General features: G+C 53.8%; 5 protein-coding genes and 1 non-coding gene across 6 annotated transcripts; 2 read left to right on the plus strand and 4 right to left on the minus strand.

Moving 5' to 3' along the window:
• Positions 1-533: 533 nt before the first annotated feature.
• B0T26DRAFT_811101 (armadillo-type protein) lies at positions 534-4280 on the minus strand. The gene is made up of 4 exons (XM_060447283.1): positions 3812-4280; positions 3683-3753; positions 1130-3613; positions 534-1051 (listed from the first exon to the last, which is right to left on the minus strand). The coding sequence occupies exons 1-4, from the start codon at positions 3954-3956 to the stop codon at positions 1025-1027; spliced, it is 2727 nt and encodes a 908-aa protein (XP_060298191.1). The 5' UTR covers positions 3957-4280; the 3' UTR covers positions 534-1024.
• A 214-nt stretch (positions 4281-4494) lies between these two features.
• B0T26DRAFT_702071 (Rio2, N-terminal-domain-containing protein) lies at positions 4495-6252 on the plus strand. The gene is made up of 2 exons (XM_060441614.1): positions 4495-4715; positions 4788-6252. Exons 1-2 carry the CDS (start codon positions 4653-4655, stop codon positions 5949-5951), a joined length of 1227 nt encoding a protein of 408 aa, XP_060298192.1. The 5' UTR covers positions 4495-4652; the 3' UTR covers positions 5952-6252.
• A 266-nt stretch (positions 6253-6518) lies between these two features.
• On the plus strand, positions 6519-6606 carry B0T26DRAFT_t87. The gene has a single exon. It is a non-coding gene; the product is annotated as a tRNA-Ala (tRNA).
• Positions 6607-7647: 1041 nt separating this feature from the next.
• B0T26DRAFT_739540 (methylenetetrahydrofolate reductase-domain-containing protein) lies at positions 7648-9620 on the minus strand (the record flags this gene model as incomplete). The annotated part of the gene is made up of 2 exons (XM_060443724.1): positions 7648-7865; positions 7922-9620. 2 exons carry the CDS (start codon positions 9618-9620, stop codon positions 7648-7650), a joined length of 1917 nt encoding a protein of 638 aa, XP_060298193.1.
• Positions 9621-11737: 2117 nt separating this feature from the next.
• B0T26DRAFT_739541 (uncharacterized protein) lies at positions 11738-14579 on the minus strand (the record flags this gene model as incomplete). The annotated part of the gene is made up of 5 exons (XM_060443725.1): positions 11738-12247; positions 12339-13456; positions 13511-14260; positions 14326-14444; positions 14515-14579. 5 exons carry the CDS (start codon positions 14577-14579, stop codon positions 11738-11740), a joined length of 2562 nt encoding a protein of 853 aa, XP_060298194.1.
• A 667-nt stretch (positions 14580-15246) lies between these two features.
• Positions 15247-18256, minus strand: B0T26DRAFT_211067 (P-loop containing nucleoside triphosphate hydrolase protein). The gene is made up of 5 exons (XM_060433798.1): positions 18074-18256; positions 17764-18009; positions 17257-17708; positions 15426-17201; positions 15247-15370 (listed from the first exon to the last, which is right to left on the minus strand). The coding sequence occupies exons 1-5, from the start codon at positions 18075-18077 to the stop codon at positions 15353-15355; spliced, it is 2496 nt and encodes an 831-aa protein (XP_060298195.1). The 5' UTR covers positions 18078-18256; the 3' UTR covers positions 15247-15352.
• Between the last annotated feature and the right edge of the window lie 202 nt (positions 18257-18458).

Consider the following 18458-nt stretch of genomic DNA (forward strand, 5'->3'; position numbering starts at 1 on the left):
TGCAAAGCGGGTGCGGGGCGTTTTTGGGGAGTGGCGGCAAAGCAAAGTAAAGCAATGATTTTTTTTTTTCAAGAAGTGGGCGGGCTGGATTTAATTTTTACGGTCTCGCTTTTTTTCTTCTCGTTAAATTCGTGGTGGCAATGGCAGTGGCAGGAGAATGGCTGATAATAAACACAGCATATGTTGTTCCCTTGTCTACCTAGTATGGAGGAGGTTGTTTTTATTTTTTATCATGTTGGGAATAGGCGTGCTTTTTTCAGATCCTGATATGAATGGCAAGGCGTTTCGGTACCTTCATGTCTGTTTTGTGTTTTCTGTGTTTCCTCTCTTTGTGCGCGTATGTCGAATGGGTTGAGTGGCGACCGTCTTTGGGTGTGAACAGAGCGCAGTGTTTGGGTGAGTGTGAAAAAAAAAAAAAAACGGGCACTGTCTCCAGCCGGAAAAAAAAGGGGCTCGCTCCTCTTTTCTACCAAAATGTAATATGTATGGGCAGTCGTTTGCCGAATATTTGTTTTCGTCGTAACCTAATTACTACGTACACGGATATGCCTGGAATAGTGACCTCCTGAACCTCACTCAGCTTCAACTGCGACCGGAGCTACTCCGTAAGTGTTTAAACAAAAGAGATTAATTCCCTATGTTCTTTTCACCAAGCCATGGAAGGACTGTGCATTTCCCTGATGCATTACAATCAATTCCTCTGCCAGCAATCGCTGAATTCTGTCTACCTACCACCGTCTTCTCTTTGATTTTCTTTTTGGCTAGAGAACCACAAACCAAGCCGGAGTGGTCCGTTGCACGTATGGACTGGCCACTCCACAGGTGTTTGGTGCACAGAGCTTTAATGTATAAGCACAAAGTCGTGTTCCCGCCTAGTCCCATCTCTCTCCATACCGCTCTATACGACGTATGGCTGCTAGCTACGACGGCTCAATACTGTATGCATCCCGCCCGCCGGCTAGTCCTAGCCGTCCGTGACACTGACACACACCCGCAAGAAAAATGCCCATTCGAAAGATATCGTTTATTTACCACCTTCCCAATTGGGGTTCTAAGATAATTAGTTAGCACGGGGGATACAAGAATTAAAGAAAGGGTGTTGGGATATGGCAAATAGAGGAAAACGTACCTTGCGGAGGATGACGAGACCCTCCAGCGTGCTGGTCAAGCTGATATACTCCTCGTCCTCAAGCTCAGCGCGCTCGCCATGCGCCAAGAGCACAGGCGTACTCTGTGTCTGCCAGCCCGTAATCGTCTTGGGCCGGCCTGCTTGACCAACGACATCGACAGCTTGGCCAACACGGACATTGACAGTCAGTGGCTTAAGGTCCTCGTCCAAGGTCACAAGGAAGCGGGGATGCATGGCGGTGACAAGGAAATAGAGAAGGTAGTGCGAGCTCGAGGTGATGAACTGCTTGGCATCAATCATGGCTACCAGGACGGCGAGGAGGCCGGCGGCGGACACCCTTGAGAGGATCTGGCGATCTGTATGGAAGGGATTGATTGAGAGAGTGCCCTTGCCCATGTGCAAAAGACCTTGTGCGATGCGAACCATGAAGAGAGATTCCTGGTCGCGGTGATAGTAGCTTGCTAATTGACGCAGAAGCTGAGCCAATCTCGCGTTGTTGGTACCTGCGCCTAAGAGTCCCATGGCGAATATGGCATTCAGAGCGACCTCATTGTCATTATCGTGACTGTACCGTGACAACGTGTCGTAGACCTTCATCTGCGGGTTGCTCGGGCTGATGAGACCCATCGCCAACGGTACCACTCGCCGGATATTTGCCTCGCCGTAGTGCATGAGGTGGCCAAACTGGCGAAGCACCATTTCTTGGCCGACATCCTCACCCATGGCGACCAGACCGATACCGAGAACAGCATAAGCTTGCAACAGCTCGTCTCCCTTCTTCTCCTCGGGTTCCTCTATATGCTCGTTGCAGATGTGCAGGAGCTCCTGGATCTTCAAGACGGCGCCGGTGCCTGCCCACGCGCAAATCGAGGCAAGAACTGCAGTTGGCTTCGCCATAGGATGCTCAACGGCCTTCAGGGTCTCCAAAATCACGTCCACCTCTTCTTGCTGGCCAAAGTAGAGGAGGCCCAACCCGAGTCCAAGGAAACGGGTCCACTTGTCGGTCAACTGGCTCTTCCGGTCGTCATCTAGTAGTGTGGTAATGATAGCCTCACTGACCTCGGAGTTGCTAGATCCGACAAATGCCAACCCGCAAGACAGAGCAGCCATGGCAGATATCCGCATCTCTTGGGACGTGTCAGTAATGATGGGCAGAAGGTGTGAGAGAATTTCCTCCCGGTTGGAGCCGGCATACGACAACCCAAGGCCCATGATGCACGCCACCCGGATGAGCGGGTTTTTGTGGTTGAGCCTTTCGGTGTCGGCCAGGAGAGCCATGGCGGGCTCGGAGTCCAGCCGGACACCCGAGTTCATAATGCCAATAGCAAGATAGGCGCCGGCCTGGATCTGTTCCTCATTTGTATACGTGTACTTGTCGATCTGGTCCAGGCCGCCCTCGATGTCCCACATCAGCAGCGTCCCCATAGACGCCACCGTAGACATCATGCCCTCGTCCTTGGTCTTCCAGACCCAGCTCTCCCTCTCCTTGTCTTTGTCGACCAGCATCATCTTGTCGTTGCCGAAGCCCGCGTTGACGAATCCGTTCACAAAAGCCGCCGCCAGGTTGTGTCGAGCAGAATCAAAGTTGGTCATGCCAGCGACACGACTGCTCTCGAGATGGCTCTTGTAGATGTCTTCAGTGGTCTTGGGCTCAAGAATGTTGAGTTCCTTTCCGAGAGACTTGAAGTGGTCAGTCATACGAACGTTGCAGAGACTTTCCATGATCTCCTCATCGTCGGCTGTTTCCCTGGCGTGCTCGAGCCATATCCTCTGGCGCGCGATGAGGAACGCAAGCTGCTTATTCAGCGCCGGGTCCCCTGCCTCGTCAAAGTCTGACTCGATGAGTTCCATGTCGTTGAGCCTAATTGCCAACACCATGGCCTGAGAATACTGGTTGTACGTCTTGTAGATGCCGTGCGCCACGCGAAGAAACTGCTCGTTGTCGGGGTAAGTGAGCAGGTTCACCATTGAGACTATGTACAAGCAAACCCTGGCGTACGTGTTCTCGTCGACGAACTTGGGCAGCTCGTCTATGATCTCGAGCTCGCTCATGAGATCGACAGCATCAGCCTCGGCATTGGTCTTGAGGAATAGTGGTACGAGCACCAGTGCGAGATCGACAAGCTCGGCGGTCGGCTCGTCCGCAGCGATGCGCTTTCCGTAGACCTCTCCAATTTCGAGGGCCAGGTGCCGGACGTATTCGTGGCCCCAAGAGCCGATATCCTGTGTGGGAGCGAGCAGCCTGTACTTGAGTGTGTCCTGGCAATCCTCGTCTGAGAAGGTCATGCCAATGACGGAGAGCACGTCGGCCAGAGATGTCCGGTCATCGCCGCTGGGCCAGTCGTCGTGGAGTTTTGTCATGGTCGCGTAGTGCGGCCGAAGGAACTTGAGGGGTTTTGGTACCGCCGTCATCGAGGAAGTCGACGTCTTGATGAAGTTCTTCATGGCCTCGAGGGCCGGCTTATAGAGGGATGCATCCGATTCCTGCGGTGACAGTCAGAGTCAGTGGACATCCTGTTTGACAGCTAGTTGGGGGCTCAGTCTAGTACGCACCGCGAGGCGTTCAACGAGCATATCAAGCTCGTTCTTGAGCTGCTGATCCTCTTCGCTGAGATCTTCGGAAGCTGAACAACAGTTAGCGGTAGCCCGGGCCGCGATACTTGGTCGGGCGGGCCAACAAACAATCAGCCTTGCTATCATCTTTCTTTCCATTGGCGGCTGGCGGGGCGCCGTCCTTTTGTGCCTCGTCTGGCTTCTTCTGCTCCGTGTCGACAGCCTTTCCCTTGGCATTGTCGGACGGTTTCGACAGATCGCTGTCTTGCGCCATGATGACGGATGGGGGCGACGGTGCCGGAGAAAGTTGGCGAGTTGGCGAGCAGGCACGAGTTTGTGCTTTTATCTGTGCTGGCGTTCGTTGGGTTTCCTACAGGCTTTGAATCGCGGGTGGGAGATGTGCCTGCAAGGGGACCAGATGCGCGCGATTGGGGAAGCGAACTCGTGGATGGTAATGCGGGTCGAGATTGGTGAAGTTGGGGACGGAATCGAAGCTTAGCAAATTCGCCGTGCAGTTGCTTAGGTTGGCAGCACCGGTTACGCGACGCTTCTGGCCGCCTGGACGAGGCAACCGATTTCAGTGGTCAGTGCTCCACAGAGCTCCAAGTTGGGTGGAGGCTGGAGGCTTGGCGGCGCCGCGGTCTTCCATCCCGGCCCATTTAAAATTCCGCTCCAGTACGAAATAAGGAGCGAAATACATAGCGGGTACAGTGTATTACCGTAATCAAAGCTCCCGCACAGACGCTATGCGCAATGAAGCCCTCAGGCAGCTAGTACTTATCTTATCGACAAGGTCCTATCAGCACTAATGACTTTTATTTTCTGGGAACTGAGTGACAACTCTTTGGTGGGGTTGGAAGTGTCTTCAGTACCCCCCCCAATCCGAGTCCGCTTGCTCGAGCCTAATTGACCAACAAATTCGAGGTAAAACAAACAACCGAAGCGCATTTGATATCAAAATATCGCGACTATGTTGCTAGACACGAGGGCCATGCGCCATCTGACGGCGGAGGACTGGAAGGTTTTGACAGCGGTTTGTGCGCCTCCTTGCTCTTGGTTGCCGTTGTGCTGGCTCCTGTTACCCGACTAACGAGGACCTGCGCAGACCGAAATGGGGACCAAGAACCACGAGCTTGTACCGACGCAGCTAATTGAGAGACTCTCAAGGCTCAAAGGCGGCGCCAGCGGGGTGCACAAGAGCATTTCGGCGCTGGCCAAGGCGGGCCTCATCGCCCGCATGAAGGAGGCCAAGTACGACGGTTACCGGCTGACATACGGCGGGCTCGATTACCTCGCGCTGCACACACACTCGCAGCGGCGGCAGGTCTATAGCGTCGGCACCCGTATCGGCGTCGGCAAGGAGAGTGACATCATGATCGTGGCCGACGATACGGGCACCCAGAAAGTCCTCAAGATCCACAGGCTGGGCCGCATTTCGTTCCGTACTGTCAAGTCCAACCGCGACTATCTGAAGAAGAACCAGGCCTGCGGCTCGTGGATGTACCTGTCCCGTCTGGCGGCCATGAAAGAGTATGCCTTCATGCAGGCCCTGAGGCAGGAAGGGTTCCCCGTCCCCGAGCCCCTCTCACAGTCGCGGCACACTATCGTTATGACCTTGATCAATGCACACCCGCTGCGGCAGATATCGTCCGTTCCGAACCCTGCCGGGCTCTATGGCGAACTGATCGGACTCATATTGCGATTTGCTAAGCATGGGCTGATCCACGGCGACTTTAACGAGTTCAATATCCTCATCAAGGAAGAGAGACCAGTCCCCGAGACCGAGAGCAAGGGGAAAGGCAAGGACGGAGACGACGAAGAGGAGCCACCGCGTATACTTACCCCCATTGTTATCGACTTCCCGCAGATGGTGTCGATGGAGCACCAAAACGCCGAGATGTACTTTGACCGCGATGTCCACTGCATCAAATACTTCTTTGAGCGGAGATTCCATTTCGTGGCCACGGAGCCGGGCCCCTTTTTCAAGGATGCCAAGAAGACAGTTGGCAAAGGCGGCGCCAGGAGGTTAGACGCTACCGCAGAAGCATCGGGCTTCACCAAGAAGATGGCCAAGGATTTGGAAACTGCTATCCGAAACCAGGCTGTTATACAAGAGAGTGCTCCCGACTCTTCTGACGAAGACGAGGAGGACGAGGATGAGGACCAAGAAGAAGAAAACGACAACGAAGATACCAAAGTCCACTTTAGTGATACCCTACCAGAGAGTGGAGAGGGCATGGTAAAGCTCGTAATTAGCGAAAGTACATAAATAGCAATCCAACTGCTCTTGCATGAGCACCAATTATTCAAGTTGGCCCTGCTGGGACATTTCAAGTATTTTGCTACTTGGACTGCCCCATCCTCGCAACTACAGGCAACTGGCCGGTACCTGCTGGGACAAGTCTCATTTTCATGACTTTACAGCTCTGTGCTACAATAGCCGTATCTGCAGCCAAATGCTGACCATATCAAAATTCGTTTGACAAAATACATTTTCCTACTTACCTAAGATACCTTACCTATCCGCCTCCAGGTTCACAGGTGTTCCAATTTAAATAAGCGACTCGGGGGGCGTGAGACGGCTCTCGAATCTCGCGAGGAAAATAAACTTATTACAAACCTAAAGAAGAAAAGAATACTCAAAAAACCTAGTAAAGATAAGAAGAAAAAGAATATCGTGAGCCCGCAATTCACTCCTTGTCCCTTACAGACAGGCAGGGAGGTGCAAGCCAAGCCAATTATCTTTTTCCAACCCCAAATAAAGAAAACCCCGACTTCATGTATACTGATTTCGCTGCAAACACTCATCAAACCCCCAAGGGGTGCCAGTAGAGAAGGGCGTGTGGCTCAGTTGGTAGAGCGTTCGCTTAGCATGTTCATCGACAACGTGCGAAAGGTCCTGGGTTCGATTCCCAGCCCGTCCAGACTTTCGTTTTTTGGTTCCTTGAGAATCAAGGATTATTCTGTCCGATTGATTGATTTAGCCTTTTCATTTCCTTTTACTATTGGCTCGCGAGGGATTAGACCAATTCAAACCTCTAGACCAGGTGGATACTTTTCTCCTTTTTTACGAAAGAGGGCTTGATACCTCTAATTCTCTCAACTAGTACACTCAAGTAGCTTGTTTTGCTATCTTAGCACTCTTGCAGACGCCCAAAGTAGACATCTCTTTTACCCCTTATTTCTAATGAAAAATACTGAGCATAGTACTACGAAGAATCCTCACTTTCCTTTTGGAAATCGCAATTGATTCTCACCCCCTGTACTTTCCAAGTAACCCCACCCCCCCTTCACTCCGCTTCACCACCATGTCATAAACACCAAGTCAACCAGCAGACACAGTTAATAGGTCCAGTACAATCCACGATACTCTTACTCATGGTCACGTCGTCACTTTCCAATTGTCTTGGCAGCTGCTGTTGAAGTTGCTCTCGTTTTGTCTTCGCTCTACCAGACATTCCCGAGACGCCGCCTAAAGCCCCCGTGGAAGTCTTCAAGCCAACCTTACAGACAACTCCGAAAAAGAAGCACCAGCTAGGTACCTAGAGGAACACCCTCCGAGAAAAGAGACAAAGAACAATATAAAAAAATTGCATTCGCGCCTTTTTCCACCTGGGGTATCGTTGAGATATGTTCTTATGCATGAACCGGTCCATACTTTCTCCTCCGCCAACACACGTTTGGTTCCCTCAGACCCCAAAAACGGCCTTATTAGACGTTCCTTTTATGATCCGTTGTGACCCGGCTCTGAATCCCCAATCTCGCCCGTTTCCTGTCCCCCCAATTTTTGTTGAAAAACCAGACTCCAGAATGCTCACCAAGTTCGCTCAACGCCTGTCAATATGCTATATAATGCTGTGTCGTTTCGTTACTGAAAAATTTATTGTTGAAATTTTTTGGCCATTCAAAAAATGTTGAAAACACAGGCGAGCGCCCGGTAGAAGCTTGTCCGTGCCGTGGTAAAATTACTGAGGTACTGTTGAAGCCTCGACACCGTTTGTAGAGTGATGGGTTCCGTTGGCGTCGCCGTTAGTTGTGCCATTGATTGCCCCATTGGTTGCCCCATTGGTTGTGTCGTTCGTCGTCCCGTTGGTGGGGGCCGTTGGCACCTTGTCAAGGTCCAGAACTTTGAGGTCGCTCAGGACCTCGAAAATTATTCGTTGCTCGTGAAAGTCGTTGTTCACTAGAAAAAGAGGGTCAGCCCTACAAATAATGGAACAAGGGGGCAGGGAAACTCACCGATATTTACAAGATACCACGTGTTCATGATCTGCTCAAGCACGAGGCGGCTGGGGGTGTTTGTCTCATAACAGCGGGCCCAGTCTACCCCAAGCCGGAAAGCTTCGTCTTTCCAGGCCAGGAAGCTGATGCTCTCAACTATGGTAGGCTGGACGATTTCCTTACCAGGGAACACGCCCCATGTAACAGCATTGGGGCCCTCAGATGGCGCATTGGTGTGCAGGCTACCTGATTTAGTCACAGCATAGTAGGTCAGATCAGGGTGACCGTGAATGCGTCTCTTGATCTCGGGGAAGATTTCCGGAGAGACAAGCAGCTCGAGATAGGCTTTCTGGTAGACGTATCCATTCGTAGGGCCCCAGCCATGTACGGGATGAGACGACTTGACGCCGTTGACAGCCGGTTGAGAATTTACTGTGATGAGACCTCTCTTGTTGAGGCTAATCAAATCATTTTTGATCAAATCGGCCTCGCTCGTCAAGGGTGCCTCGCTCCAAGGAAGGTACTCGATTTCCTTATTCAGATATCGGACAAACATGTTGGCAATCTCTCCGATGGTCTGAGGCTCTCCCCACTTCTTGCGGTTTTGCTCATTGTTGCCCGTTAGGCCGATACCGTAGGCGTCCAGTTCACCAAAGGCGGGAGACCTCGAGTCACCCCACCGGCCGTTAGGGAACTCATCCCAGTCTTGGGTGCGCGCAATGTACGACTTGTTCCGGTTGCGCCAGAAGATGGGCCTGACATCCTCACCACGGCGGCCGAGCCCGAGGGACTGCTTCCAAGGGAGTGCTTGCTTCAGGGGGCGGTCCGGAGATGGCATCCAGTCCAGTTCTTCGAGCACCATACGGGTGGCCTGCGCTAAGTTCATGGTGTAAAAATGCAGATGCCTGATCCCGGCCGCCAGGATCTGCCGGCACAAGCCAGCGACGAGGGTCTTGCCGATCTCGCGGACAGCCACATCGTCGTTCTTTATCGGCTCAAGCTTCTCCAGCCAGCCGTCGGGAATTTTGCAGTTCATGTGATTCGCGCGGCGAAGAAAACTGGCGTAGGTCGCAATTGGCATGATGCCGGGAACGATGGGCACGGTGATGCCGCGAGCCCGTACCTTCTCGACCCAGCGCACGAAATTGTCCGCGTCGTAGAACATCTGGGTGACGATGAAGGTGGCGCCCATGTCGACTTTCTCCTTGAGATGGTCGAGGAGCATATCCTCGTCCTTGTTGTCGTCGCAACCCTCGGGGTAGCCGGCAACGCCAATATCGAAATGGTTGCCGTAGGACTGGCGGATGTGGGACACGAGGTCGCGGGCGTAGCGGAAGTTGCCGTCGGTAGCCTCCCACTTCTCCTTCTCGCGAGGGGGATCGCCGCGGAGGGCCAGGATGTTGGTGCAGCCGGCCTTGTAGGCCTTGTGGAGGGCGTCGTTGACCTGCTCCTCGCCCATGTCGGTGCAGGTAAGGTGCATGCAAGTCTCGAGGCCGAGGTACGTCTGGGCCTGCACCACCATTTCGCACGTGAGCTCGGCGATGCGGCCGCCGGCGCCCCAGGTGATGTCAATGAACTTGGGGCCAAAGTGGTACATGCGCTCCATGCGATCGTAGAGGTTCTGCACACCCTGTGCTGTCTTGGGCGGGAAGTACTCGAAGGAGAAGGACGGGTTGCCCGTCCTCTCGGCCTCGGCCAGCATCTCTTGGATATGCATCGTGGGTGGACGTGAACGTGGACGTGGACGTAGGCGTGGACGACGTGGACGTGGACGTGCCGGGCCGAGCGGGAACCGCTTTTACCGGGGATTGGGTATATACTGGTACTAGCCCCGGGAAACGAAGTCATTGACAGTCAGCCTGGGCGTTTATTGTCACCCAAATGGAGGGCTGGAAAACAAAGACTTGTGACTGCGGGGAGGGGGGAAGCAAGGTGGGGGGTTGATGGAAAGATGAAGCTCTGCGAAGGGGAAGATCGAGAGGACCGAAGGCTCGAATAAGAAGTGGCACAAAGAGGGAAAAAAATTGTAAAAAGAAGCAAGAACAAAAGAAAGGAAAAAGGAAAAGAGGGAGAAGATGTACACAGAGCCAAAGCTCGACGTCATCCTGGAGACAGACGGCAGAGGGAGGTTAACATGAATAAAATGGAGTCTACAACCCCAAGAGACATTTCGAATATTCATGAGAGTCATTGGGGATGGAGGAGGGGCTGTCTTACCGTGTCAAATCAGTCTCGAGGGCAGCTCAACGCGCGCACGCCCTTGCTTCTAGAGCAAGCGAGCGACCTTTGTCCACACACTCTCTAAGCAGCTCGAACACTGGGGCCAACAGGGTCCGAACTTTTGAGAAGGCGGCGGCTTCAATGGAAAGGTTTAGGTTAGAGGAATGGAGAAAGGGCGGGAAAGGAAGAGTCTCAAGAACATTGGCGGGGTCGGGGTCGTCGTGCCTTTTACAACTGCCCCTGCCTGCAACACCTCCGATTTAGTAAGGTCGCCCCACGGGCAGGCACGAGCGAGGGTGGGTTGAGTGGGTGAGATCATGGAGAATTTCGCCGTACCCGGAGCTTTTGCTACCCCATTGGGTGCTGCGAGAGTCTGCCCATATGTACTACTATGTATGTATGCTCCTACTAGGGGAGGGGGAGGGGGTGAATGTATTCGCTATTTTTGCATGTTGAGTATTCCGTAGCCGGGCATCCTTCTTTTGGTGGGCAACATCCTTGGCCCCGCTGCCCGAGACAGCTTCGGGTTATGGCCGAGAGCCGGGTTGTACGCAGATCTATATAAAACAGAGCTTTATAACTTCACTTGTGGGGACAGCCAAAAGGTGCTTGCGTGGCAGTATATCCGCACCATAAGCACTCGTCAATCATGCTTACAACTTGTTGCTAAGGCTCGTAGCTCACGTCAATCTAGATGTCTGTTTGACAAAGGGGATGAAAGATGCGGGGATGTAAAATCATGGAGAAGCCAGGCGGGGGCGAGGCGGCGCTCGGCGAAAGCTTGGAAGGGGATCCCAAGTGGCGGTCAATCAGTTTTCCTAGCCGACCCGACCCAGCCTGACCCGGCCGACTGACTCTGAAAGGTGCGTTCAACTTTCTAGCAACGGCAATGGAAGATATCCGTGCAGTATTATTAGGTAAAGCACATGAGTCCATTTGATTGCAGCTGCATGAGATGGACCAGACGCCAGCCCGACTTCAACAAAAGATACCTTAGGTAGACGTTGTGTTTGGAGGGGCAACGTGGAGGGGCAAGCTAGGAACACCCTTCACTTTACACAGCACAGTATCAACCCACAACCCGGTACGGAAGTACGCCCTAGGTAACGGTATCCTGAGCACCATGCACGACCACTCCGCCTAGCCCGGTTCCTGTGTTTGGTGCGGGACCCCCCACACAAAAAGCGATATAGGAGACCGGCACCACGGACTGCGGGTGCGGGACAGGGGGCCGACTATGGTGTCATTGCACTAATAACGGGTCTGCTCCGTACATACAATATATGCTGTGTAGTACGAATTTTGTTGCATATAAATACAGACCAACCTCGACCTTGATACGAATGCTTTTGAAGTGGAACTCACAAATACGTACCATTTACATAGAGTAGGTAGTAGGCATGGGTTTGTATTCCTTTTTGACCTCCGTGACACCGTCTGATCTCGAGACAGCCGAATTGGTAGCATGCCCGTATATATGAGACAGCTACCACTAGCCAGTGCAGTTAGCGAGGCAATTTCTGGCTAGGTCTGAGCAATTGGCGCAATTCGGCATAGGAGCATAGCAAGGCCTTTCCACCACCCCCTAGCGTTTCCCCACCGACTGATTCAGCTTCATTCCCACTGATTATCATCAGCGACTTCGTAGTCCATCTCGGCATGCATATCTTCGTCAGAATGGCCGGGTTTCCGCTCGAGAACAAACGTAACGTCCTTATCGCTACCGCTTGTTGCTCTGATATAGCGATTGACCTGGTCTTCCTGGTTCTCAAGTTTCGCCAGGTTGTTGTCATGGTTGTTGTTATTCCCGCCTGCATGCTGCTGAGTCTTTACTACGCCCGACGGCGGCTCTTGATTACCGCTGAAGGAGGCAGACTTGATAGCAGCAGAAGTAGAAGACCGCGGTGCACCAGAGTTTGCACCCGGCGTGCCGGGAATCGAGGCTGAACCTGTAGACCCATTAGACCCAATACCGCTCCACGAGAGCTCAACCTGGCCGTCGAGACCGGGAATCTCCCTGATGCTAGCCACGCCGGCAAAGAATTTCTCGGCCGTCTTGCGATCCTTGAATGTGATCTCAGTAGAATTCGGGCTGGACTGGATGTCCGTGAACTCCCCGACGCCCTTCAAATTATAAGAATTAGTTTCAGTTCGTAAAAATAGGGGCAATCAAAACTAGGGGAAAAGAGGAAAGGGAAAGTCAAGGGTCACCCACGAAAAGGTACTGCCGCAGCGTCTCGTCCTTCTCAGACACTGTAAAATCCATGCCAGTAAGCGTGACCTTCTTTGGCCTATTGTCGAGCGAGTACGCCGCGTATGCCGCGTGGTGGTTGCCACGGCCGCCGCGAAATGCTGCGCCGCCGCGGAAGCCACGAGGCGCATACCCCCGGGCTGGGGAATACCCGCCCCTGCCCCTTGCGAAGGCGCCACCACGTGAACTGTTCCACATCGAATTTTCCATGACCTCGCCGAGTTCGCCCATATCGTCGGGGTCGAGTCCTAGCTGCTTAGCTTCGGCCTCTAGCAGAGCCAGTTGGGCACGGAGGGCCTCTGTTTGGCTGGTTGGGTTTGGCGCCTTTTCATCGTCGTTGCTTTCGCTCTTAACTCCGGATCCGGCCTCGTCACCACTTCGGGCCCTTTTCGCAAGCTTTGCTTCTAGTCTCGCCTTCTCTTCACGCTGTCTGGCGAGGAGCCGTTGTTGCAGTTTCTCCAGCTCCTGGCGCTGACGCTCAACTTCCTGCAGTTTCTTTGCCTTCTCATCGTGAATCTTTTGGGCTTCCTCCTGCCTGCGCAGAAATTCTTCCATGTCTATCTCCGCCGGCGGACCTGGGCTCCCCGCGCCAGCTACCGAGTTGCCGGCTTGCGATCCTGCCTTTTTCGGGCCATCTCCCGCATCGCTGTTCGGGGCCAACGAGGTCGCTTGTGAAGCCGCATCTTCTTTGTGCCAGAATATTTTGACGAAGCGGTTGTCGAAAACGCTTTTCGGTGATTTCCAAGCTGCATTTGCTGAGGCCCACGTGTCAAATTTGACAAGCGCCAATCGTTTATACGCCTGCATCGAAACCTCAAGTATGTTGCCGAACTGGGAAAAGTATTCCCGAACCTGTTCTTCAGTAAAATTCTCTTCGGGGATATTTTCAACCACAATAGTTGACTTCGTCCTGTCAAATACCGGGCCGTCTGCAGAGAATGGTGCCTTGCGCCGGCCTTTTGGCTGCGTCCCTGTCTTGCGTCTCGCCTGATGGCCTTCATCCGGCGTCGGGGGTTGATATTGCTGGACAGGGCCCGTGGCACTGAGCATGCTGGCAATTAGGGCGTTGGTCGGGTCATACTCTACGCACCGGTTAGCTTCGGCTGGAATATTAAAGCAGCGGACAGAGAACATACCTTCCACGGACGGAGGTCGCGCCGATTGCGCGCTAAACCGAGGAAGTGGAGGATGAGCGTAGAGAGACTCGTCTCCATGCTCAAAATTGCATGTGCTTCCGCGAGCACAATATCCCTTGGAGTCATAGTCACGACACCGCGGCCGTCTCCTCGATTGCTGGCCGGCCCCTCGGGCTTGTGACGAAAAGTCTAGAACACCAGGATTGCCGGACAAGCTCATCGGCCGGATACCGAACAGCATTTCCATCGCTGCATTGGGGCTGAAATGCGCGGCGGCTGGATCGAAGTTTCCGCCGCCCACAGGAGGCGGCGGCAGGTGGTCGGCCTGGGCGAAGGCTGGCGCTGACGCTGGCGCTCCGGCTCCGGCTCCGACTGCTGGTGGTGACCCAAACGACTTGGTAAACGCATTCTCGTCACCCATTCTACCTGCTCGGCCGCCCATGCCATTCCCTCTTCCTCGCCGAGCTTGCTTGAACCGCCTCCCTTCCTGGAAGCGGCCGTCCCGGCTATTCGACGCTTCCGCATCTCCTCCCCATTCATTGTAGCCTCGCTTTCTGGATCCATTAAGCGGCTGCGGCTGCGGCTGCAGGGCCTGGGGCATGGGGTAATCATCGTAGGAAAGACCGCCCGCGGGTAGCGGTTGATGCGGTGCTTGAATGGCGGCCTGCTTGACCGGCCGAGGAGGGGCGCCTGGAAGGTAGGACTGACCGGCGATTGCGTTGAAGACATCGTTCACAAACACAGTGGAATCTGATCAGGAATCGGGAGAGATTAGCACAAGGCTATTGAAGATGGTCGGCGTGAGATCAGCGTACCTTCTTTGAGGAAGTCAGGTATTTCGTCCTCGCAGAGCTTTCGCACCTTGTCGCTATTGCCATCATGTCGTAGGAGTGCAAGTACATAGTCTGCTAGCACGTCGGCATCGGCATCGGATCTGCAGCCAAGTTCGAAAAAAGAAGTTAGTTGGCAGCGCAGAGGTATGGAGCAAGAGGGATGCGACAAACGTGTTTTCAAGCCTCTTCACAATCCATTTCTTCAAGTCGCCTGAATGTTCCTCAGGGAACAGCATCTTCCTTTTGTTGTTCATTTGCAGCCGATTGCGAGAACCCACAATCTCGTCTTGGCTGTCGAGCTTGGAATGATGTGATGAGGGTTGGAGGACGACCGAAATGCTGAAACTTTAGTCTGCCTGGGGAGATCTCAGGTAGATCTTCGAGCAAAGTTCACTTCGCGAATGCACCTCAAGCGCGTGCGCGGGCCGCCTGAGTTGTGCGGGTCGGTGGCGTTCTACGTGTAGGGAGCTGCGGTGGCTAAGGGAATCGAATTTCTAGGCAATGGAAGGTGCTACAGGCTCGCAAATTTTGCACGTACTGTATGAAGCATAGCATGAAAGCCGTACTGCGTACTGACATTACTTAGTCTTCGGTATCCGTTAATGTATTTGCGCTTGGTACGTCCCTTATAACGTGCGAACAATACGGATTATGAATGAATACATACCAAATAATATTACGCATTTACAATACAACATAACCACCCCCTTCAATCATTCATCTTCGTGCATGGACCGAAAACTCAATGCGAATAAAATATCATTTCTACGTTACTACAAGCAGGCTATGCCACCATAGATAAGTCTGGTCGTCATCGGCTTTTTTCAAGCTGGGCTTTTCCTGCTCCCATCTGCTCCCATCTGCTCCATCCATCCACCTGTTTTACCGTCTCCAATAGTCCCCAATGTCGAATCTGGGAAATATCATGATACTGACAATGAACCAGTCTTATTTATGACGGACATAACACAGAACACCGGGTCACAAGCAAGCCACCGGCAAAAGACGCTTAGAGCTTGTCGTAGTACTAAAGGATTTATTAGCAAGGGAGTTATTGGGGTGAAGGGGAGCATGTCTCTTACGTTGTCCACAGTCGGCACATCCACCTTGAGACCCTTGCGAACGCGCATCTCCTTGACGATCTGGCCAACCTTGGAGGTGGCATCGAGAGGAGAGCCACCGGTAAGAACCTGCCAATGGTCGAAAACGGACTGGGGGAAGGCCTGGCCAGAGGTTCCTTGGCGGAGATCGGCGTTGAAGCCGAAAGACTCCATGACGGGCAGGTAGGCCTTGATGGTAAAGAGAGGGGTTCCGGGACGCTGCTCCTCAGCAAAGACGTGACCTCTCCGGCGGGTGAGGACACCATAGACACCGCCCATAGCCTGCTCGGGCACCTGGATTTCGACCAGGAAGACGGGCTCAAGGAGAGCAGGGTCGGCCAGGAGAGTAGCGGCATACAGCACACGACGCGCCGTGGGGATGAGCTGTCCACCACCACGATGAATGGCATCGGCATGGAGGGTAACATCCATGATGTTGAACCGGATAGAGCGCATCGGCTCCTCACCGATTGGGCCTTCCCTGGTAGCCCACTGGAAGCCAGAAACAACAGAGTCCTTAATTTCGTTCAAGTATTGAACGGCCTTGGTCTGGTCGACGAGCAAGTTAGCACCGTTGGTGTCAGGGCCGAACGCCCAGATCTTGCGAGCATCAGTGACATCCCAGCCGAAGTCGTCGGCGAGGATACGGGCACGGGCCTTGAAATCGTCGCGGGGTCCGATCTTGCCAGCCTCAATCTCCTTGGCCAGCTCCTCGTCCATGGGCTCGGCGATCATGTACAAACGATTGTGCTTGTTGGGGGACTTGGACAGAGCAGTAATGCTGGATTTGGCGACAACCGTCTCACGGAACTGCACGACAGGGTCGGAGATGATGAGAGGAACACCAGCGTGGTCGTTCTCGAGATCGTTCAGGCAAATCTCAAGATGCAACTCACCAGCGCCAGCAACAATGTGCTCGCCAGTCTCCGACATCAATGTCAGAACGCAGGGGTCGGACTTGGACAGACGCTTAAGACCCTCGACAAGCTTGGGCAGATCCTGGGCGTTCTTGACCTTGACGGACCGGCGGACGACGGGCGAGACGGAGAACTTCATGACCTTCAGGTTGTGGGCGGTGTCGCTGGTGGTAAGAGTGCCCGACTTGAGTAGGAACTGATCGATACCGACCAGGCCGACGATGTTGCCAGCCGGCATGTCGTCAATGGGCTCGACCTTACCGCCCATCATGAGAACGGTTCTCTGGATGGCCTTGATGAAAAGGTCGTCCTTCTTGCCAGGTGTGTAGTTGGGGCCCTGGATGCGGACTTTGAGGCCGGACTTGACGGTGCCAGAGAAGACACGGCCGAAAGCGTAGAAGCGGCCCTTGTCGGAAGTCGGGACCATCTTGGACACGTACAGCATGAGCGGGCCCTTGGCGTCGCAGTCGCGGATGCTGATGGCGGCCTCATCGTCAAGAGGACCCTCATAGAGGGTCTCAACACGATACTTCTGGGCAGTCACGGGGGACGGGAGGTGAAGAATCATCATCTCCAACAGGCAGTCGGCAGCGGGCAGGAAAGTCCGCATAACGGCCTTGAGCAGCTGCTTGCCCTCCTTGTCGCGATCCTCGGTGGCAAGCTTGAGGTTAAGCTTCTCGAGGAGGATGGTGACCTCGTCGTTCTTGAAGTTCATGACAGCGGCGAAGATCTTGAAAATGGGATCCAGAATGAACTGGTTGAAGGCGCGTTCGAGCTGCTTGCCCTCGTGGTTTCCATTCTTTGTCCACTTCTTGGTGGCGGGGTTGAAGTAGTTGTCGCCCTGTACCCAGTTAGACAACACGACCAAACCAGGGCATGGGAGGCCTGTCACTTACCCAGAGGCGCTCCATCATCTTGTTGCGGTCAACACCAAACTTTTTGGCGTAGCGGGTGGCGAACTGCCGGACGGTGAAGGCCCAGCCATGGAGACCGGAGCCGAAAGCGACGGTGCCCTTGTCGGGGTAGACCTGGACGTCACCAAGCGCCTTGTCAAAGTAGGTGGAGATGATGACGTTCACCGACTCGATGGTTCGGGAGAAAGACTGGTACAAGTCTTCCTTGGAGACCTGGAGTTCCAGGAGAGCACGGTCGACCTTGTTGATGATGATAACAGGCTTAATCCGCTCACCGAGAGCCTGCCGGAGCACAGTCTCGGTCTGGACGCACACACCTTCGACAGTGTCGACGACGACGAGAGCACCGTCGGTGACACGGAGAGCAGCAGTGACTTCGGAAGAGAAATCGACGTGACCGGGTGAGTCGATCAAGTTGATCAAAAAGTCGTTTCCTGTTCCCGCATTAGCATCCCGCTCCTTAGATCAGCGTGGAAAGGGGGTGATTACCGCTCGCGGGCGCTCCCACGATGTCCTTAAGGTCCTCCTCCTCAAGGGTTCCGTAGAGGGAGATGGCCGTGGACTTGATGGTAATACCACGTTCCTGCTCGTCCGCACGGGTATCCGTGGCACGAGCGTCTCCAGCTTTTGCGGTGGAGATGATACCGGCCTTCGCGAGGAGGGAGTCGGTGAGGGTCGACTTGCCGTGATCGACATGGGCAATGACGGACATGTTGCGCACATTTTGCGGCTTGTCTGTACCACTGTCAGAAACCGCACGGATAAATAGCTAACGGCCCATCTGGCTGAGATGACTTACCCATCAAGGCACGGATCTCTTCAATCGTGAAGCTATTGCGAAACCATTGTCAATCACCATCGTTCGCGGAGCAGTCGCTTATCTCCGGGGCGGGGTAGAGAAGAGCGAGCGGCGGGCATCGCGAGCGCAAAGAACACATCGCGGGCGAGTGCGAGGAAGGCCGTTGGCAAATGTATTCAGCCATGATGGTGGATAGGAGAGCAACTTACTTCACCATCTCGGCTGTATTTTTTCAACCAACTTCTATAAAGGAGTCGTTGGGTGGTGGGTTGGGGAGGGGAGGAATCTCTTGGAGCAGAGATTTACTCAATGAGAAATAAGGGAGAAACCGAAAGCTGACAAAAAGCAGGGTCCCCACAGCCTATGGCGATTAGCTGTCAGCCCC

This window comes from Lasiosphaeria miniovina, assembly GCF_030549165.1.
Source record: "Lasiosphaeria miniovina strain SMH2392-1A chromosome Unknown B0T26scaffold_3, whole genome shotgun sequence".
Taxonomy (NCBI): Eukaryota; Fungi; Ascomycota; class Sordariomycetes; order Sordariales; family Lasiosphaeriaceae; genus Lasiosphaeria; species Lasiosphaeria miniovina.